This window comes from Sebastes umbrosus, chromosome 8 (genome assembly GCF_015220745.1).
Source record: "Sebastes umbrosus isolate fSebUmb1 chromosome 8, fSebUmb1.pri, whole genome shotgun sequence".
Classification (NCBI taxonomy): Eukaryota; Metazoa; Chordata; class Actinopteri; order Perciformes; family Sebastidae; genus Sebastes; species Sebastes umbrosus.
The window spans coordinates 32,185,525-32,204,517 of NC_051276.1; the positions used below are offsets into that span (position 1 = coordinate 32,185,525).

At 40.4% G+C, this 18,993-nt stretch overlaps 3 protein-coding genes across 6 annotated transcripts in view; 2 read left to right on the forward strand and 1 right to left on the reverse strand.

Moving 5' to 3' along the window:
• Positions 1 to 3,593, forward strand: part of slc39a14 (solute carrier family 39 member 14) — a 29,064-nt gene extending 25,471 nt beyond the window's left edge. For all 4 annotated transcript variants that reach the window (XM_037777965.1, XM_037777963.1, XM_037777964.1 and 1 more), the window contains 2 exons: positions 36 to 220; positions 708 to 3,593. In XM_037777965.1, coding sequence (XP_037633893.1) covers positions 36 to 220; positions 708 to 860 — 338 coding nt within the window. In that variant the 3' untranslated portion in view covers positions 861 to 3,593. The remainder of the gene's footprint in view (positions 1 to 35; positions 221 to 707) is intronic.
• A 1,423-nt stretch (positions 3,594 to 5,016) lies between these two features.
• Positions 5,017 to 17,321, forward strand: ascc2 (activating signal cointegrator 1 complex subunit 2). The gene is made up of 19 exons (XM_037777349.1): positions 5,017 to 5,162; positions 9,246 to 9,352; positions 9,482 to 9,640; positions 9,765 to 9,938; positions 10,091 to 10,220; positions 10,346 to 10,413; positions 10,615 to 10,728; positions 11,026 to 11,138; positions 11,224 to 11,298; positions 11,398 to 11,502; positions 11,591 to 11,659; positions 11,813 to 11,887; positions 12,597 to 12,843; positions 13,228 to 13,424; positions 14,101 to 14,220; positions 14,445 to 14,672; positions 14,983 to 15,073; positions 15,657 to 15,748; positions 16,237 to 17,321. The coding sequence occupies exons 2-19, from the start codon at positions 9,269 to 9,271 to the stop codon at positions 16,409 to 16,411; spliced, it is 2,316 nt and encodes a 771-aa protein (XP_037633277.1). The 5' UTR covers positions 5,017 to 5,162; positions 9,246 to 9,268; the 3' UTR covers positions 16,412 to 17,321.
• Positions 17,322 to 18,794: 1,473 nt separating this feature from the next.
• The window catches only part of rnf215 (ring finger protein 215), a 33,316-nt gene continuing 33,117 nt past the window's right edge, over positions 18,795 to 18,993 (reverse strand). Inside the window, exon 14 of the transcript XR_005207836.1 lies at positions 18,795 to 18,885. The gene's annotated coding sequence lies outside the window, so the exon portion shown is untranslated. The remainder of the gene's footprint in view (positions 18,886 to 18,993) is intronic.

The window sequence follows — 18,993 nt, forward strand, 5'->3', positions numbered from 1 at the left end:
TTCTTCTCTTAATGTTGTTGTCTTTCTGTTACCAGGAGACTTTGTGATCCTTCTGAACGCTGGCATGAGCATACAACAGGCTCTGTTCTTCAACTTCCTGTCGGCTTGTTGCTGTTACCTGGGCATGGGCTTCGGCATCCTGGCCGGCAACAGCTTCTCCCCCAACTGGATCTTTGCCCTGGCAGGAGGAATGTTCCTCTACATCGCTCTGGCAGACATGGTCAGTGTTTGGGGGTTAAGGGATGAGGTCAACACAGATTCATGTGTTATAATGCATTCAGCACCTTTAACCTTTTCCACTCCAGCACCCCTCTTTTTCATAGACTTGTTCTTGTCTTTTTTAGGGGGTCTTTAGTGGGAGATAGCAGGTCAACAGTACTTGTCACATAGAAGTGGTGTACATCATCTGAAAGCTGGGAACCTGAACATTAATTTGAGATGCAGCTCAGCACTGTTGCTCAAGTTGTTCCAGTCAATATTTCTTTAATTGTGAAAGTGTATAAGGGTTTAGAACATGATGATAGAAGTATATCATGGTCATTCCCATGCTCATTTATGTCATAAATTGTTGCAGCAATTTTTTGGTTGATACCATTTTGATTAAACTTTTGACATTTGGAGATTTCTGCAAGAATTGCATTTTTTTTATTCTAACTGGACTTCTGGTAGAAGTTTAAAAAATTCTTTCTCTGTTTCTTGCTTCTCAGTTTCCAGAGATGAATGCGGTGAGTCGTGAGGAAGAGGACGCGGGCGGCAGCAGCTTCCTTCTCACCTTTGGCATCCAGAACGCCGGCCTGCTGACGGGCTTCGCCATCATGCTCCTCCTCACCACCTACTCCGGACAGATACAGCTGGGCTAGCACCGGACTCCTCTCTGACCAGTGTGAAGTTAAAACTGAGACGTCATGCTGGTTTTGTGCTGGTGTGAACTGACCCAGAGAGGAGGGAACTTTTTGTCCTCTTTATCTTCCTCCCATCCTCAGTTTACAGAACCGTTGGAGTTCGGGTAGTTTGGCTGCTGTGCGGCAGGTACGCACACATCCTCTATCAGAAATATTTGAGTTCCCACATGCAGTAGATCCCAAACAGAGGAGGGTGACAGCCTTCTTTTTCATCTTTTATCAACTTTTTCCTGACAGCTGCTCCCTCTAACAGTCTAGAGACATCAACTGAAGCAGCGCTCAGCCTCCACAGACAAGTTAAAGACTTCTTCTGAACTGACGTGCAATACTCACCCAGTCACTCAAACTGTTCAGACTACTGATCAGCCATTTCGGCTCCTGCTCGTTTTTTTCCTCTTCTCGTCCTTCCCTTAGTGGATGTCATGGAGCTTCAACTGTTGAGATTCACTAGATACAGAGTATTTATATCACTAATCCTCTGCAGCCCGCAGCACTTCCTCGGGAGGTGGGAAAAGCACAATCAGGTAACCGCAGCTGTATTACTGACGTCCTCCAGTCTTTATCCTTCTGTTCCAGACTTTAACGCCCCTCGTCCCTGTTTTTCATTACATACCAAAAATGAGTCGTTACGGACCTGAACTGGAATTTGAATCACCATGAAACTGACTTCCAGCTGGACTTTGTCGTGTGTGTGTTGATGTTATATTTTTTTATACATGATAAATCAGACTTTTCAAGACCAAATATGGGCAGACCATTGAGAATGGTGAAGGGCTACACAGTGACGTTTGGAAGGGCACACTTTATTTCTCCACACTACGGACTTGTCTCCATCCTCGTCTTGCAATTAGAAATCTTTAATGAAGCCTGTTTCGGAGTTTGATATTAGTGGCTTCATCCAGATCAGACGCAACAATCATCTGTGCCCTTCATTATTGAATAGTTTTTTTTTTATTCCTTATATTCTTGAAGTGCAAATCTCTGGTCTCCGCACATCCCACAGACTATTTTTCCCAGAATGATCTATTCTTTTACAGTAATAGTGTGAACAGAATACTGTAGGCTCAGCTGAATCATATATACACACACACATATCCTCGCCTGCTTTTCTGTGACCTTATCCATGTTAATCACACATAATAATGATAGAGAAATTAAGTTATATACTGTATCTAGTTAGCTTATTATGACAAACACTCAGATTATCTCTATAGAGTTACACTATATGGCCAAAAAAGTGTGTACACGCTTATATGCACGAAATATAAATTAAATAAATTGAAACGAATTGACTTGAACTAGGGAGTCTAACCCAAACTGAAACGTGAAAACGAGACTTATAGGGAACCAATCTAAACACTGATGGTGTCATTATTCTACAGCCATTACATTGTACATTCAATATTTACTTCATAATGACAAGTTAAAGCAAAAAGCTTGTCTATTGACACTTTAATCAACTATGAAAATAATTGGTAGCTGCCTGCAGCCCTAAAAAGTTTGCTTTTATCTTACAACATACAATGATATGTTAGAGAATGAGCTCCCAACTTTGTTTGAACATGATGACGCCCCTGTGCACAGAGACAGGTTACAGGTTACAGCAATAATAGTGTAAGTAATATTTGGTGTCCATATACTTTTGGCCAGTGAAAAACGGTTTATAATCGGTAATGCTGATTGTTTGTTGGAGCGTTCGAGGGACCTGTTGTTGCTGTATTGTAAACTACAGCAACTGTAATATGTTAAGGATGAAACAGCCATTCACATCATAACCACATCCTCCTTTGTGCTACTATTAACGCTACAAATCTTTCTCTGTTGATCCATATTTACTGATATCATACAGTTGCATTCATTCCAGGAGTGCACAGATTTTTCTCCGTTCAATACTCAAAATTCAACACAGAATAAGTGATTCATTCCCAAATCATGCATACTTTTCTGTGGATTCAATATTATCATAGAATAGAGCTGTAGATTATTATTTATTAGAGATAGAAAGTGGAAGCCGTGATTGGCCGTCGCATTGTATAGACTTCAATTTTCTTTTATTCCTGGATGGAGAAGGCAAAACGGGTACCATGAGGTACAGTATTACTGCTGCTTGATATGTAAGAAGTACGGGAGATTATGTACTGTTGTTAGAGCCATATAATATTTATTTTATGCTTTACACCCAAGATAATGAATTCTGTTAACACCACAAGCCATGAAAGCAGACAAAAAATAAGTATTTGTTTATTGTTTATGTTTTTAGTATTTTATTTTGAAGAAATGGGACATCTCATTGCACTGCAATGTGCATAAATTGCACATTTAACTGTATGTTAAAAGCTGAAGTCAGATCATATACACACATAGATACAGAACTTCTGGTCAGTTATGATAATCTAAACCTCATAATGTTCAGACACAAACCAGTAAATCAGATAATAAATCCAGTAGCACACAGACAATAACACTTAATCGGTTCAAAAACACAAACCTTTCAAACAGAAGTGTATTTCTTTCAGCGTCAAACAGCCAACCGATGTTTGACTTTCCGGAGTTTTTGATAATTTATCAATGCGCTTTCAGACTTCATAATTTTGAAAAATGTTGTACTTAATGTAATTATGGGAATACTCATCAGCCTTCTCTGTGTGTCATGGAAATCTTTTTTATAAACATCCTTTTCCAAGAAAATAATGTGTCAAGCGTTATTATTGTTGCCTTGTTTTATTATCTTAACAGTTTATTCAACCAAGTTATGTGCAAGTGAACTGTTCTCCCTTTAGTCCTCTCTTAAAGCAACACTGCAATCAATATGCAGGTGTAATATTCTATATTCCTTTTTTGAGCAACTAAAATTAGCAGATTAGTTCGCTAAGACGTCCTCCAGCTTTATGTTTAAAAAGCAGATTTGCTTCTCAGAGATGGATTCCTTTTAATAGCAGTGGTGGAGGAAGTATTCAGATCTTTTACTTAAAAGATTGTGTAGGATTTGGCGACATCTAGCATCATGTCATGCTAGCTTGTTAGGAAGGAGACTCGCCATCTAACTTAACCAAAAAAAAAAACTTTTAACAGGGAGAAAAAATGGAAGAAACCTCAGGAAGAGCAACAGGGGAGGGATCCCCCTTCCAGGATGGACAGACGTGCAGTAGATGTCGTGTGTACAGAGTAACAACATAATGAAAATACAACATAGACAATCCATGACAAAAAATAATATGTATAATGTGAATATAAGTGAGAAGGTGGATCCAGGAGGATGTCAAGCAGCTTCCAGGCGTCGCCAAACAGATAAAGCCAGCCAAACAGATGATGTCCATTTCTATGTGACATCTACTGTTGACCTGCTATCTCCCCCTAAAGACCCCCCTAAAAATACAAAAATGGGTCTATTGTGGGTCTCAGAGGGTTAATTACTTTCCACCACTGCAATACAGGAAATGGATGCAATAAAATACTTTAGTTTATAGTTCATGTCTGTGCTGGAAATAGACCCTGATTTAAAGGTCCCATATTATACAAAAGTGAGATTTTCATGTTTTTTTAATTATAAAGCAGGCTTAAGTGCTATATAAATACTGTGAAAGTATCGAAGCACTTAATCCACAGGGAAATACACACAGCCCGTATTCAGAAACTCTACATTTGAAACAAGCTGTCAGGATTGCTGCCCATTCGTGATGTCACGAATATACAATATTTAGACCCTTGACACAATTTTAAACGTAAACTTTCTAAATGTGTCCCAGTTTATTTCCTGGTTGCAGTGTATGTAAATAACATCAGCTGACAGGAAGTACACATGGACCCAAACTGTTGCCTAGCAACGCAATTCTGTTGCAATTCCGTCAAAATGCGCTAAAACGGAGCGTTTCAGACAGAGGGTGAATACAGGCATATTCAGGCTGACAGTATGAGGAAAATAAAGTTTTTTTTTTAACATTACAGCAAGTAAACATGTTCTAGTAGAAACACAAAATACAAGTATGAACCTGAAAATGAGCACGATATGGGACCTTTAAATAGATTTTGAGCCACTCTGGCGCTGCTGCTCTCTGGCGCTGCTGCTCTCTGGCGCCCACCAGGGGGCGGTAGAGGCACTAGAAAAATAATACATAACAAACCTACGTCACTTCCGGGCCCTGCCAACCAGCACTAGTGATTAGAAGGAATCGAAACTGTTGAAAGCTGCTTCGACTCCGATGAGATGAGATGAGATGAGATGAGATGGCTTGAACGAGTCACAGACAGTCACATCAGCAGGTGAACATCTTTTATTATAACGTATTTAATTCCCTGTAACGTTACAAGTATATATATATATGAGTCACCGCCGGCTGGTTAGCCACGTTACATATTAACGTTAGCTTCTCCATTCATTGACGAGCTGTCGGTTAGTTAGCAGCTGATCTAACTAACAGCTGATCTAACTAGCAGCTGATCTAACTAACAGCTGATCTAACTAGCAGCTGATCTAACTAACAGCTGATCTAACTAGCAGCTGATCTAACTAGCAGCTGATCTAACTAACAGCTGATCTAACTAGCAGCTGATCTAACTAACAGCTGATCTAACTAGCAGCTGATCTAACTAGCAGCTGATCTAACTAACAGCTGATCTAACCAGCAGCTGATCTAACCAGCAGCTGATCTAACCAGCAGCTGATCTCACCAGCAGCTGATCTAACTAGCAGCTGATCTAACCAGCAGCTGATCTAACTAGCAGCTGATCTAACTAGCAGCTGATCTAACTAACAGCTGATCTAACCAGCAGCTGATCTAACCAGCAGCTGATCTCACCAGCAGCTGATCTAACTAACAGCTGATCTAACCAGCAGCTGATCTAACCAACAGCTGATCTAACTAGCAGCTGATCTAACTAGCAGCTGATCTAACTAGCAGCTGATCTAACCAGCAGCTGATCTGATCTAACTAGCAGCTGATCTAACTAGCAGCTGATCTAACCAGCAGCTGATCTAACTAGCAGCTGATCTAACCAGCAGCTGATCTAACCAGCAGCTGATCTGATCTAACTAGCAGCTGATCTAACCAGCAGCTGATCTAACCAGCAGCTGATCTGATCTAACTAGCAGCTGATCTAACCAGCAGCTGATCTAACTAGCAGCTGATCTAACTAGCAGCTGATCTAACCAGCAGCTGATCTAACCAGCAGCTGATCTAACCAGCAGCTGATCTGATCTAACTAGCAGCTGATCTAACCAGCAGCTGATCTAACTAGCAGCTGATCTCACTAGCAGCTGATCTGATGTGTGGTGTTAGCAGGTAGCTGTGTGGTGTTAACAGGTAGCTGTGTGGTGTTAGCAGGTAGCTGTGTGGTGTTAACAGGTAGCTGTGTGGTGTTAGCAGGTAGCTGTGTGGTGTTAACAGGTAGCTGTGTGGTGTTAGCAGGTAGCTGTGTGGTGTTAACAGGTAGCTGTGTGGTGTTGGTGTTAGCAGGTAGCTGTGTGGTGTTAACAGGTAGCTGTGTGGTGTTAGCAGGTAGCTGTGTGGTGTTAGCAGGTAGCTGTGTGGTGTTAACAGGTAGCTGTGTGGTGTTAACAGGTGGCTGTGTGGTGTTAACAGGTAGCTGTGTGGTGTTAACAGGTAGCTGTGTGGTGTTAACAGGTGGCTGTGTGGTGTTAACAGGTAGCTGTGTGGTGTTAGCAGGTAGCTGTGTGGTGTTAGCAGGTAGCTGTGTGGTGTTAGCAGGTGGCTGTGTGGTGTTAGCAGGTAGCTGTGTGGTGTTAGCAGGTAGCTGTGTGGTGTTAGCAGGTGGCTGTGTGGTGTTAGCAGGTAGCTGTGTGGTGTTAGCAGGTAGCTGTGTGGTGTTAGCAGGTAGCTGTGTGGTGTTGGTGTTAGCAGGTAGCTGTGTGGTGTTAGCAGGTGGCTGTGTGGTGTTAGCAGGTAGTTGTGTGGTGTTAGCAGGTAGCTGTGTGGTGTTGGTGTTAGCAGGTAGCTGTGTGGTGTTAACAGGTAGCTGTGTGGTGTTAGCAGGTAGCTGTGTGGTGTTGGTGTTAGCAGGTAGCTGTGTGGTGTTAGCAGGTAGCTGTGTGGTGTTAACAGGTAGCTGTGTGGTGTTAGCAGGTAGCTGTGTGGTGTTAACAGGTAGCTGTGTGGTGTTAGCAGGTGGCTGTGTGGTGTTAGCAGGTAGCTGTGTGGTGTTGGTGTTAGCAGGTAGCTGTGTGGTGTTAACAGGTAGCTGTGTGGTGTTAGCAGGTAGCTGTGTGGTGTTAACAGGTAGCTGTGTGGTGTTAACAGGTAGCTGTGTGGTGTTAACAGGTAGCTGTGTGGTGTTAACAGGTAGCTGTGTGGTGTTAACAGGTAGCTGTGTGGTGTTAGCAGGTAGCTGTGTGGTGTTAGCAGGTAGCTGTGTGGTGTTAGCAGGTAGCTGTGTGGTGTTGTAACGGTGCTGGTTAACAGGTGGCTGCATTACTTTTCGTTAGCAGTGGTGACAAACGTTGAGTTAACCAGCTAACTAACGTTAAACTAGTTAACTAATGTTAGCTAGTTAACCTGGCTAACTAACAAGAGTGTCTGTCTGTAGCTCAACTGCTAATGCTAGCAAGTTAGCTAGCTATCTATCTAGCTAGGCTCAGTAATGCTCCAAAGTTGGGATACATTTTGGTGAGGACAAACTGTCATGTCCATTTTCAAAGGGGTCCCTTGACCTTTGACCTCCAGATCAGTGAATGTATATGGGTTCTATGGGTACCCACGAGTCTCCCCTTTACAGACATGCCCACTTTATGATAATCACATGCAGTTTGGGTCAAGTCATAGTCAAGTCAGCACACTGACACACTGACAGCTGTTGTTGCCTGTTGGGCTGCAGTTTGCCATGTTATGATTTGAGCATATTGTTTTATATTAATGCATACCTGTGAGGGTTTCTGGACAATATCTCTCATTGTTTTGTGTTGTTAAGTGACTTCCAATAATAAATATATACATACATTTGCATAAAGCAGCACATTTGATCACTCCCATGTTGATAAGAGGATTAAATACTTGACAAATCTCCCTTTAAGGTACATTTTGAACAGATAAAAAATGTGTTATTAATCGGGATTCAATATTTTAATCAACTGACATCCCTAATATCACATCATTCTTGCTATGTATGTACTCACCCCATTTTGCCATGTTATGATTTCAGCATATTTTTTATGCTAAATGCAGTACCTGTGTATGGAGGACGGAACTTGCCAAAAATCAAAAATACATCAATAAATAAATGACCCGATACATACATAAATAACATTAATTAATAATAAATAATATTAAAAATAAATGAAGCCATTAATTAATTGATAAAATGTAACAAAAATGCATATAGTGCATTAAGTAAGTGTTGTCAAACTTGACAGTGTTTCTAATATTTAGATTAAATTCTTCAATATTTTCTCACACTGTCCAACTACGTCACTTATAGTTATATCAATCAATAAAACTTTATTTTTATAGCACCTGTCATACAGGTTAGTGCAGTTCAAAGTGCTTCACAGATGACTGACAAGCCGGAAATAAGACAGAACAAGTATAGACCGTGAAAACAACAAGAGACAAAACAATTTATATTTTAATCTGATAATTTGAGACAGATTCATGTGAGACAATACAATGCTAAAAGAAAATAACTAATAATAGTAATAGTAGTAAAACAGTGTGAAGTAAAAACTAGATTAATAAAATAACAATAGAATAAAATGTTACAACGTAAATACAATAAAATAAGTTAATAAAATAATAAAGAGCCTGGCTGAATAGATACATTTTAAGCTTACGTTTAGATTGTGAACACAACAGCTAATAGTGACACTTGTACAACACAACAGCTGTATTTGAGTAACATCTTTTTTATATTAATTGATAAATATTCTCTCTGTTTCACCTTTTTTAGACTGAGGGGAAAACTTAAAACCAAGTGGATATTTCTGTAGCTACAGAACTACTTCGGATTTTATTCTTGATGCTTTGTTTGTCATTTTGTGCACATTTCTTGCCATTTAGATTCAGATTAGATCAGCACTTTTCTGCACAGCGTTAATTTGTATTTGTTTATATTGTAAGTCTGTCGGATTGGAAGTAGTTCAGTGTAAGCAAAAGATAATAAAATGACTTTATGTAAAGTGACTTGGTCAGCTTATCTGATAGCACTGTCTTTGTTTTTTGACTAATCTGGTGAACTACCTTATAAATACCTTAAAAATCTTGTGTTTCTAGAGTTTCCAAAGCTTGTTTAAACAAAATGATACACCTTTTTATAACACCTACAAATACACTGAAACAACCAATATACAACAGTAAAATGTATTTTGAATATCTTTGTGTTGGTGTGATTTGGTAGAAGAAACTAGAGAAGGAGAAGCCATGGCCTGTGCCCGAGTGCCACTGGATGAGCAGCAGGTGACTGAGCCGGGCCCGCTGGGAAAAGAACAGACACTGCCTGCACTGGTGAGTCATATCACCCCATTTTTATACAGAACTACACTCAAACAGCAGTCTGTGGTGCTCCAGGAAGACTAACCTCTCACAAAGACCAGTTTATCAGAATCAAACCCTCAGTTTTCTGTTCCACATCAGCACCCGGCCAGAAAGGAGGACCGCTGTTTTGTGCCTTACAAGCCCCCGCCAGAAGACCGCTCTCCTGCTGAGGTGGAGGCGTTTTTGGAACATGCCAAATTCATCACAGAGGACCTGGAGTGGCTCCTCGCACTGCCCCATGACAAGTTCTGGTGTCAGGTGAGGGGACTGTTAACATGTAAATAAATGAAAATACACTGTAGATTCAGTGACGACACCTAGAATAGTTTTTTCTCTTTCCTTCTTGTAAATGTCCTCTCCCTCCCTCCGTCTCCTCCACCAGGTGGTGTTTGATGAGTCTCTGCAGAGGTGCCTAGATTCATACCTGCATCACGCTCCTCGCGGCCTCGACCTCGCCACCATGCCCTCTTCCCAGGCGGTGGCCGACATGCAGCGCTCCGTCCACAGGGCGGTCTTCTTGACCTTCCTCAGGATGGCCACACATAAAGAGTCCAAGGTAGGAGAAATATGAAGTCTAGAGAGGTAATAATGATCTACTAATCACTAGAAATACCAGTTATGATTAGTAAACATTAGTGTCACTGCCACTCCCAAGTACACAGCCTTGACATAATGTTTAACCTGTGGCTTTGTGCTCCTCTTCCACAGGAGAACTTCCTCACCCCGTCTGTGTTTGGAGAAATAATTTATGAGAACTTCCTGTTTGACATTCCCAAAATCCTGGATCTATGTGTGCTCTTTGGAAAGGGCAACAGCCAGCTGCTGCACAAGATGATAGGTGAGCTGAGTGAGAGTATTTTTTAATGATTTAAATTAAATATTTTGATTAAAATATGTAGTGAAGATTGGTAGTTTTTATCTGTGTTGTCACTCGTTAACTTTCACAATGATGTCCATTTTCAGAGAACATTTTTACCCAGCAGCCGTCTTACTACGTCGACCTCGGTGAAACGGTGCCCACTGTGTTGCAGGTAAGATTATATTTAAGAAATACAAATGTATATGGAAAGCGTAAGACTCGTAAAAACATGTTTTGGATTATTTAGGCTTTCCAAAAATGTGATTTCAAGGCATTTACGACACAAAGATGATATACTGTTTAGGGTCAATTTTAACTGTCTTTCTGTGAGATTATAGATCATTTTCCTCCTTTTATTCTCCGTCACTTCCAGGTGTTTGACACCATCCTGGACAAGTGTGGTCTCCACTGTGAAGGAGCCACGGCCATGGAGCCGATGAAGCTGAACGCACACAAACAGCCCACTGCCATGACCATGAACCAGCAGGTCAGACAAACACACACATCTCCAAATATAAAAACATTATGCTGTATTTACTGGGCTGTTCTGACATTTAAATATCATCTCTGCAAAAGATAAAACTTGATTGATGACACGCTAAAAAGCTCCTGAATTTGAGTTGATGAAAAGTGGACTGTTATATTTGGATATTCAGTTATCTGGTTTACTAACAGTGACAGGAAGACTTAGTAATAAACCAGTGTTTCATGTTAAAAGTTTGAACTGGAATAAACCTGCTGCTTCATGTCATTGATAATATATGTCTTTCCTTTTCTGTCCTAGGATCTTGTAGATCTTATTCTGTACCTGTGTGACTCGACCACCACCATCCATGCCTTCCTGGACATCTTCCCTGCTGCCTGCTCCAGCTTCCACTCCCATGGCTTCCTCAGCAGGTAGACAGATGAAGTAAACTGGCAGGATCGCAGCCACACCTTCGTAAAAAACTTCTCCTGATCAGTTTGTTTTGTCTCCCGGCAGACTGACCTCGTTTTATGAGACCACTGTGCCTGACCTCGAGAAGGCGGTGAGGAAGAGAAACTTTGATGATAAAGGGTGAGTTTCTGCTGCATTTAACATTTAATACTTTAAAAGAAGCCAAACGATTCAGACCCACTTGCTGAATAATGAATAATCTCCCAAACCCTCCTCTAGTCTTCAGGAGGACTTGTGGAAGAGGTTGTCTCACTCCTGTCGTAAGATAGTGGAGATGGCTCACCTGCTGCTGCATCACACCTGCCTACAGCCGATCCTGGAGGGGTGAGACGTCCAAACTCTCAACGTGCATCTTAGCAGAATTAGCATCACACATACGCTCATTAATTCTGCTGGTTTTGTTTCCTTGCAGGGGAGAAAACATGCAATCATTTGCAGATGAGCTCCTACAACATTTCACATCTTTTTTACCTGAGAAAAGGTAAAATTACTGGATAAGATCAGAAGGTCACGCCCGAGGCTCTGTTAGTTAGTCCCCATTGAATTTCAGAAGTGGTTTGTTTCACTTTTACTCTTTTAAGTACAATGACAAAGTGTATTAAGCGGTTTGCCGTTTTGTTTTTTGTCCTCTCAGGTTTTTGTCAGACTATGATGAGCAGTTCCCCATCGCAGACGACATCAGCCTCCTACAGCAGGCCCTCCCTGTCATGTATCCTTATCAGCTTAAAGCAATCACTTTGTGTAAACAGATCTTTATGGCTAATAACATTCTGCATACAGTGATACCTACAAATAACCACATTTCTATGATGGATGTTTGTTTTATGCAAGCGGAGAAAGTCAGATTCAGGACGAAGATGGCCAATAAACTGTGGGCGTGTGTTTCCAAATGTAAAAATGACTTATGTGTGTTTTCTTAAAGATCAGCAGAAATGTAGATTTACACATCTGCAGTTTTGTACTAGATCTTTAGACTGCTATAGATCTTTGAGTTAATGCTCAAAGTTAATTAATTAATTAATTAATTAATTAATTAATTAATTAATTAATTAATTCAACACTTTTCTTGGTTTTACATTACAGTAAATCTTATATTTTTGGGTTTTGAACCATTAGTTGCATCAAATAGACATTCATAACCTCATTTTGGGCTCTCAAATATTATGATAGGCTTTTTTTCTTTTTTTTTCTTGATGTTTTATAAACCAAATGATTAATAGATTAATTCAGAAATTAATCAGCAGAAATAATGATATCCATTGTTGGTTGCAGCTCCAAGTCAACAGCCAGTTGTGGTGGAGAGACATCCAAGATGGAAGAAAGTCTCAAAGCCAGACTTTAACTATTAGTAGTACTAGTAGCGGACAATAATCTGTCTGTAGTATTCGTTGTTTCATTTCCTTAAGTGCTTTCCTCAGTGATGAGACCCGGACGTCCTACCTGCTCCAGGGGGTGGAGGATGCCTGGGACTGTGTGGGCCGACGGAGACCTCACAGTCAGATTCAGCATCAGGGAGCGATGGACGGTGATGCTGCTTCTGCTTCTGGTGCTGCCGCCGCTTCAGCTTCAGCTGGCTTTAAACTTCAGGAGGCTCGAGAGCCAGAAGGAGGAGAGAGTCTGAGGGGAGCAGAGGCCATGCTGGATGTTCCCCGAAAAGGAAACAATGTGAGTTCTGTAATAATGAAGTGCTTATGACAGCTCAGTGTCTTGTATTCATCATCACTGGTTACCAGCTGAAGGGATTTTCACAGATGAGCTTAACAAGATAGGTTAACAAGATAGGTTAAGCAGAGTTTCCCCTAGATCAAGTGTTTTGTCAGACATTGTTCGGTTGTTGGAGGTGCGTCTTGCTGCAACTTTGCATGGACCACTTTCAGCACTGGTACATACAGTAGGACAGGCAGGTTTTTCAAGGCATAAAATATGTAAATAAAAATGATGAAACAATAGAAGTAGTAGTGGAGATTCAGTGCATTATCAGCCATAATTTGCAGCTGTATGATAATCCCGACGTTGACGGTGTATTTTATTTTCTGTGTTTGTTATCAGGGTGCTGTGTGTGCGGTGAGTGAGGCGGAGCTGGAGTCTCTGTTGTCGTGTATCAGGGACCTGCTGCCTGATCTGGGCGAAGGCTTCCTGCTGGCCTGCCTGCAGGAGTACAACTACAACACTGAGCTGGTCATCAACAACATCCTGGAGGACCGCCTAGCACCCAACCTGGACAAACTGGACCGTGCCATGCCAAGGTGACACCACACACTGGGATGGCCTTTACATATAATGCAAATCTTTATTTTCTGCCATCGGGCTGCTGAGATTATCATATGGAAAGTATTCCTCCCTGTTCAAAAGAAGGCACTAACTTTTGTTTCTTTCATTTCAATTTGACTCTGGTGGCGAGTTTCATTCATTTTCTAGTTTCATATGATACCAGTATCTTCACTCTAGCTTTAAAACAGCTGCAGCCTCTGAAAGACAGTATGTCTGCAGGGCCCGCCGTCAGATCGTTAACAGGTTAAGCTACTAATGAATTTTGTTTAGTACATGAAATGTTAAAAAAAATAGATAAAAAATGCCCCTCACAATTTCCCAGAATCCAACGTGACATTTTAAAATAGTTTTGTCCACCCAAGAGTTCAAAACTTGTAAAAGATAGTCATTTTACATTAATATAAAATAGAGAAAAGCAGTATATCTTCTCATTTTAGAAGCTAAAATCTGTGAATCTTTGGCATTTTTGCTTGTTAAATTATTTACTCAGTTAATTGATAATCAAAATTTTTGTGAATACTTTTTTATACGTAACTGTACAAATCATAAAAATGTCTTGTGCAGGTCATTTGTGGTGTAAATGGAGAAGATAATATTGAAATCAAGAGCATGTCAGCCATGTTTGACCCTGTTCTTCTTCTGTTCCTTCAGGCCAGTGAAGGAGGTGCTTCCAGATGTTCTGAACGTCAGATCCAACGTGTTTGATGATGATGAATTTGACGTTTTCCGCCGAGACCAGGTGGATATGTCCCGCATCTGGAAGGGCAGGAGGTAAGAGCACACAGGACGATTCAAAAGCCCCGGACTACTTTTATGTACTTGTACATTTACCTGATTCATGTGTCTATAAAATCCTGCTCAAACGTTTTACAATGCTGCTCTGAAATACTCCCATGAACATACTGTATACATATACTTGTATTTAAAGACAGTGAAGAACAGGTGAGACTACCTGAGGTCAGGTGTAATCCTGTCGGGTTTTCTTACTCTTGCAGGAAAGGTGAGAGCGCTGAAGAGTTGCTGAACGACAAGCAGCACATAGCAGAGCAGAAAGCTCGTTATCAGTCTTACGAGACGGTGGTGGACGTGGTCGTCATTGAACCCGGTGAAAGTGCAGAAGCCTACGACCTGGACGAGGACTACGACGACGAGTACGACGACACCTACGACATGAGTCAAGTGGGAGCCAATGACCTGGATGGAGAGGGTTTACTGAGCAGAAGGTAAACTACAGATACCCCCTTTTACACCTGAAATTAAAATGCATTTTTGGTGATCGGATTGAAATCAGATGCTTGACTACATGAAAATGCACCTAAATCTCGTGGAGGACGGATTGTGATCCGATCGGCCAAACCACCTCTGGATTGATCACAAATGTAAATGCAACTGTGTTTTTAATCCACATACAACGACCACATAGGTGGAAACACGTAACACTAAGGCGCGGAGTACCATTTTTTAGGCTCCGGAGGTTCAGTAGTAATCAACAACGAGTACTCATTTTCACTTTGTGTTTGTGTTTCTCTGCAGGCCTTTCACGGTCCCACAGATACTGAGAAAAGGAAACAAACCAGAATTAGAACAGGAGGTTGAAGATGAAGAGGAGGAAGAGACACTACAGGTACTGAAATCATTTCAAAACGGCAGATCCAACATTACAGAAAAAAACAACAACATTTGACCCATTTTAAAGCTCAGTGAGTTTTACTGTCAAATATTAACTTTATTTTCTTTACCGCTGTTGCAGTTTACTCCTACAGGATTACTCATGCGTGTAGTTTTAAATAAGACCATTTTAGATAGCATGCTGGTGCAAAGTACTGACAGAAAGTGATGTTTATACTTAACTTTAATAATAAACTACCCCGGGTAAAAGTGAAAGTCCTGGTGTATAATGCTATTTTTAATGGGAAATTCTGTTAATAATGATCAGAAATGATAATAAAAAAAAGTGATTCTCATTCGTGTGCTTATCTTAACGTCATCAGTATTAATAGATCACAATTGAAAATTTAGATTATCTTACAAGTTGTTACATATGTGCAGAATTATGTGTTTTCCAAACACTTCAGGTAGCTTTATATTCCTTAAAGTTGATGTACTCTTTTGAAATGAGATGCTTGAGCTACAAATGTGTGATCACATCATCATGTCTTATTTGCCTTCTTTTTCATGTGTTCACATGTGAATCCTTTGTATTTCAGAACAATGTAAACAGGGACCAGTTTGTGCAGGACCCGGCTCTGCTGAGAGAGAGGGCCGACGCTAGAAGAGCTGCCATGCATCAAAGGAAAGGGTAAGAAGTGTAGTAGTACATAGTATATTATGTTAAAATAATTATTTATAGTATGTCATAAAAAAGTCATAGGATAGTATGTCATAAAAAAAAAAAAAAACGCATAGTATGCTATAAAAATGTCACAAAAAGTCACATTATGGGTATGTCATTAAAATTTAAAATAATTATTTATAGTATGTCATAAAAAAGGTAAAAAAAACAACAACCTCATAGTATGCTATAAAAATGTCACAAAAAGTCATTAAATGTTTTTTAAAAAGTCATAGTATAGTATGTCGAAAAATTGTGATTTAAAAACATAGTATAGTATGTTGAAAAAGTCTATGAAAAAAAATCATATTATAGTATGTCAAAAAAGATGTGATTTAAAAAAAGTCATAGTAGTAAAAGTTAGTCTGTCATAAAATTGTTATAGTATCGTATGTCGGTTCACCTGTTCACCTGTTGACACCTGTTGTTGACTTCCCTTCATCCCTCTCTTAAAGTTTCCGACCGGAGCCGCGTCCCAATAACGTAGTGGGCCAACCCAAAGGCCAAGGACAAACCACGGAGACATTCCTGGACCGACGCAAGAAGGAAGCCAACAAGGGCCGAGGGGCTAACCACAACCGCCGCAACATGGCCGACCGCAAGAGGAACAAAGGCATGATCCCCTCCTGACCTGCGTGACGGCCTGCTGCTCCAACCAAAACAGAAGGACGGTAGGAAGGTGGCTGAGGTATGAGTCAGTGAAGGGAAAGAAAAATTGGGGTTTTGGCGTCGTCCTGGGTTCAATTTGTCCCCCACGATCACACCTCAGCCCGTCTTTGCTCGAAGGAAAAGCCACCGAAGGTTTTGAGTTGTTGGTGAAAAGTTGCTTTAGTTTACTGACTTTCTTTGACAGGGCTTTTGTGAACGGAAGTTGCCAAGCAGCTTTTAGCGTTTGAGCCTAAAGGACGTTCAGCTCTTTGGTTTTTAATGAGCTATAAAAAGAAAATAATTTGGGCCAAAGTCCTGAGTGTGAGCCAGAGACTTGAGGACAAAGAATAAGACCTTTATTTTTGCCAAGTAACAAATTCAGTTTATTATTAAGATATTTCTTTGACATCATCATCAAATAGACAACATAGGAATAAAAGGAAGCAACATCCAGGGTTATTGGAGAGACTGTGGTTCCTTCTGTAGCTGGAAGAACAATTACTGACCTGGTGATCAAGTCTGGACATCAGTGGCAGGCTGCTCTTACTACTCACTCTGTATGAGTAGCTTGTGTGAAAGCTGCATGCAATATTCAAATGCACGCATTGTGATGTCATCCACCCAGTTCACACCACTGTTGTCCAGCCTTCGTAAAAGAAATCAATTCATAACGACGCTGTTGTGTTTGGAAGCACGTGCCGTACAGAGACGCCTCAGACTAGCTGTGGGGGAAACCTCCGACATGTTGCCATGCACAGACTATTTTCTATGAAGAGAACAGATCTATCAGAGCATTTTGTAACAAAAAAAGCACATGTAATTGCTTTTTGGAGTTGGCATTGCAAAAAAAAAAAATACCATAAAATAAATACAATAATACTATTGTTTTTGACATCCTTCGAGTTTGAGTCATCACTAACAAAATGCTTTTTCCTTTCACAGTACAGTGTGTTTGAGACTTCACTAGAGATGCTTCAGTACGACAGTACGGCTGCACAGTTAGGGCTGAGGTTAAGATCAGTTACTTGGTAAGTAAACTGTTTTACTGTCTAGAACATTTGACAGAAAGTGTCCTCCAATTTCACACTAATGTAGATTTTATTGTATGTAAACATACAGTTGGTTTATCTTAAGGAATAGGTCGACATTCAGAGAAATAGGTGAGAAGATTGACACCACTGTCATGTCTGTACATGAAGTATGAAGCTGCAGCTGGTTAGCTTAGCATAGCATAAAGACTGGAAACAGCTAACCTGGCTCTGTCCAAAGGCAACTAAATCTGCCTACCAGCACCACTAAAGCTCACTGATTAACACGTTATATCTCATTTGTTTAAAGGTACGGTGTGTAGGATTTGGTGGCATCTAGCGCTGTGGTTGCAGATGGCAACCGACTGAATACCTATGGGGTCATTATTGTGGCGAAACTATTTGTAAATGTGTTTGCATAAAAGAATCTCTAAATGTGTATGAATACATATTCATACACATACTGAATACAAATGTGTATGTATTAAGACACTTTTTTTATTTACAGATCTCAATACACTTGCAAATTATTTTTCCCCACATTTATAAATTTGATTACGAACACACGGATTCTGAATACACATTTGAAAATTCCTGTACACATTCCCAAATCTCAGTACGCATTTAGACGTAATCGCAATTTCACAAGCGTGTCGGATCAGTTGTGGGTTTTAAAACTACAACGTGTCATTTTTACACTTTAATTTGTGTACAGATTAAACAAACGAGATATGAGTTAATTAACAAGCTGTAGGCCCTGATCGGACAGAGCGCGATTTGTTGCGTCTTTTTATTCTATATGTTGCTAGGCAACCACCAAATCAGTGCTAACGTTACCTTATTACAAACCATGAACTACACGCGACCCAAATAGTTAACAATACACTTAAAATGAAAATCAAGTACCGCACTAATTTGCCTCCTGCTGTTTTCTGTTAAGATCATGTTAACTATGGTTGGTAAAGTCATAAAGGTCCGGGTATCCAGCAAAAGGACACTTTTCCTCTGAGTTAAATTTTTTTCAACGCGAGGCGCTCAGCAACGCAAAAACAATGCGCAAAAAACTTAAATCTCATTGAAAATTATTTTAAAAAAGCCCCACGGGGTGCTAAAACGCACTCTGTCTGATCGGGGCCGTAGTGGTGCTGGCAGGCGGCTTTTGTTACTTTGGACAGAGCCAGGCTAGCTGTTTCCAGTCTTTATTCTAAACCGCGCTAATCCACTGCTGGTTGTAGCTTCGTATTTACTTACAGGCATCAAACTCTCAACAAGAAAATGAATACGCTTCTTTCCCAAAATGTTGAACTATTCCTAAATAGATTCTTCTTTTTTTTTACACAAATGTACACCATTGTAATTAATGAGGTTATTACCTGTGCAGCCGTACGTCTGGGGAAACGTCTTTCACATGATGTATGAGATGACCTTCTAAAAAGGAAGGAAGCAGATAAATATAATCAAAGAAGGGTGAAAAAAATCCAACTGAGCTGTGGTCACAGACTCTACAAGGAGTTTACAGAAGTACCTGTTTAACAT

Bases quoted from the DNA above. Each gene is read 5' to 3' on its own strand.
- ascc2 (XM_037777349.1), top strand. From the start codon at position 9,269: ATGGCCTGTGCCCGAGTGCCACTGGATGAGCAGCAGGTGACTGAGCCG. The intron at 10,221-10,345 runs GTGAGCTGAGTG...GTCCATTTTCAG, and splicing joins GCTGCTGCACAAGATGATAG to AGAACATTTTTACCCAGCAG. The intron at 14,673-14,982 runs GTAAACTACAGA...GTTTCTCTGCAG, and splicing joins GAGGGTTTACTGAGCAGAAG to GCCTTTCACGGTCCCACAGA.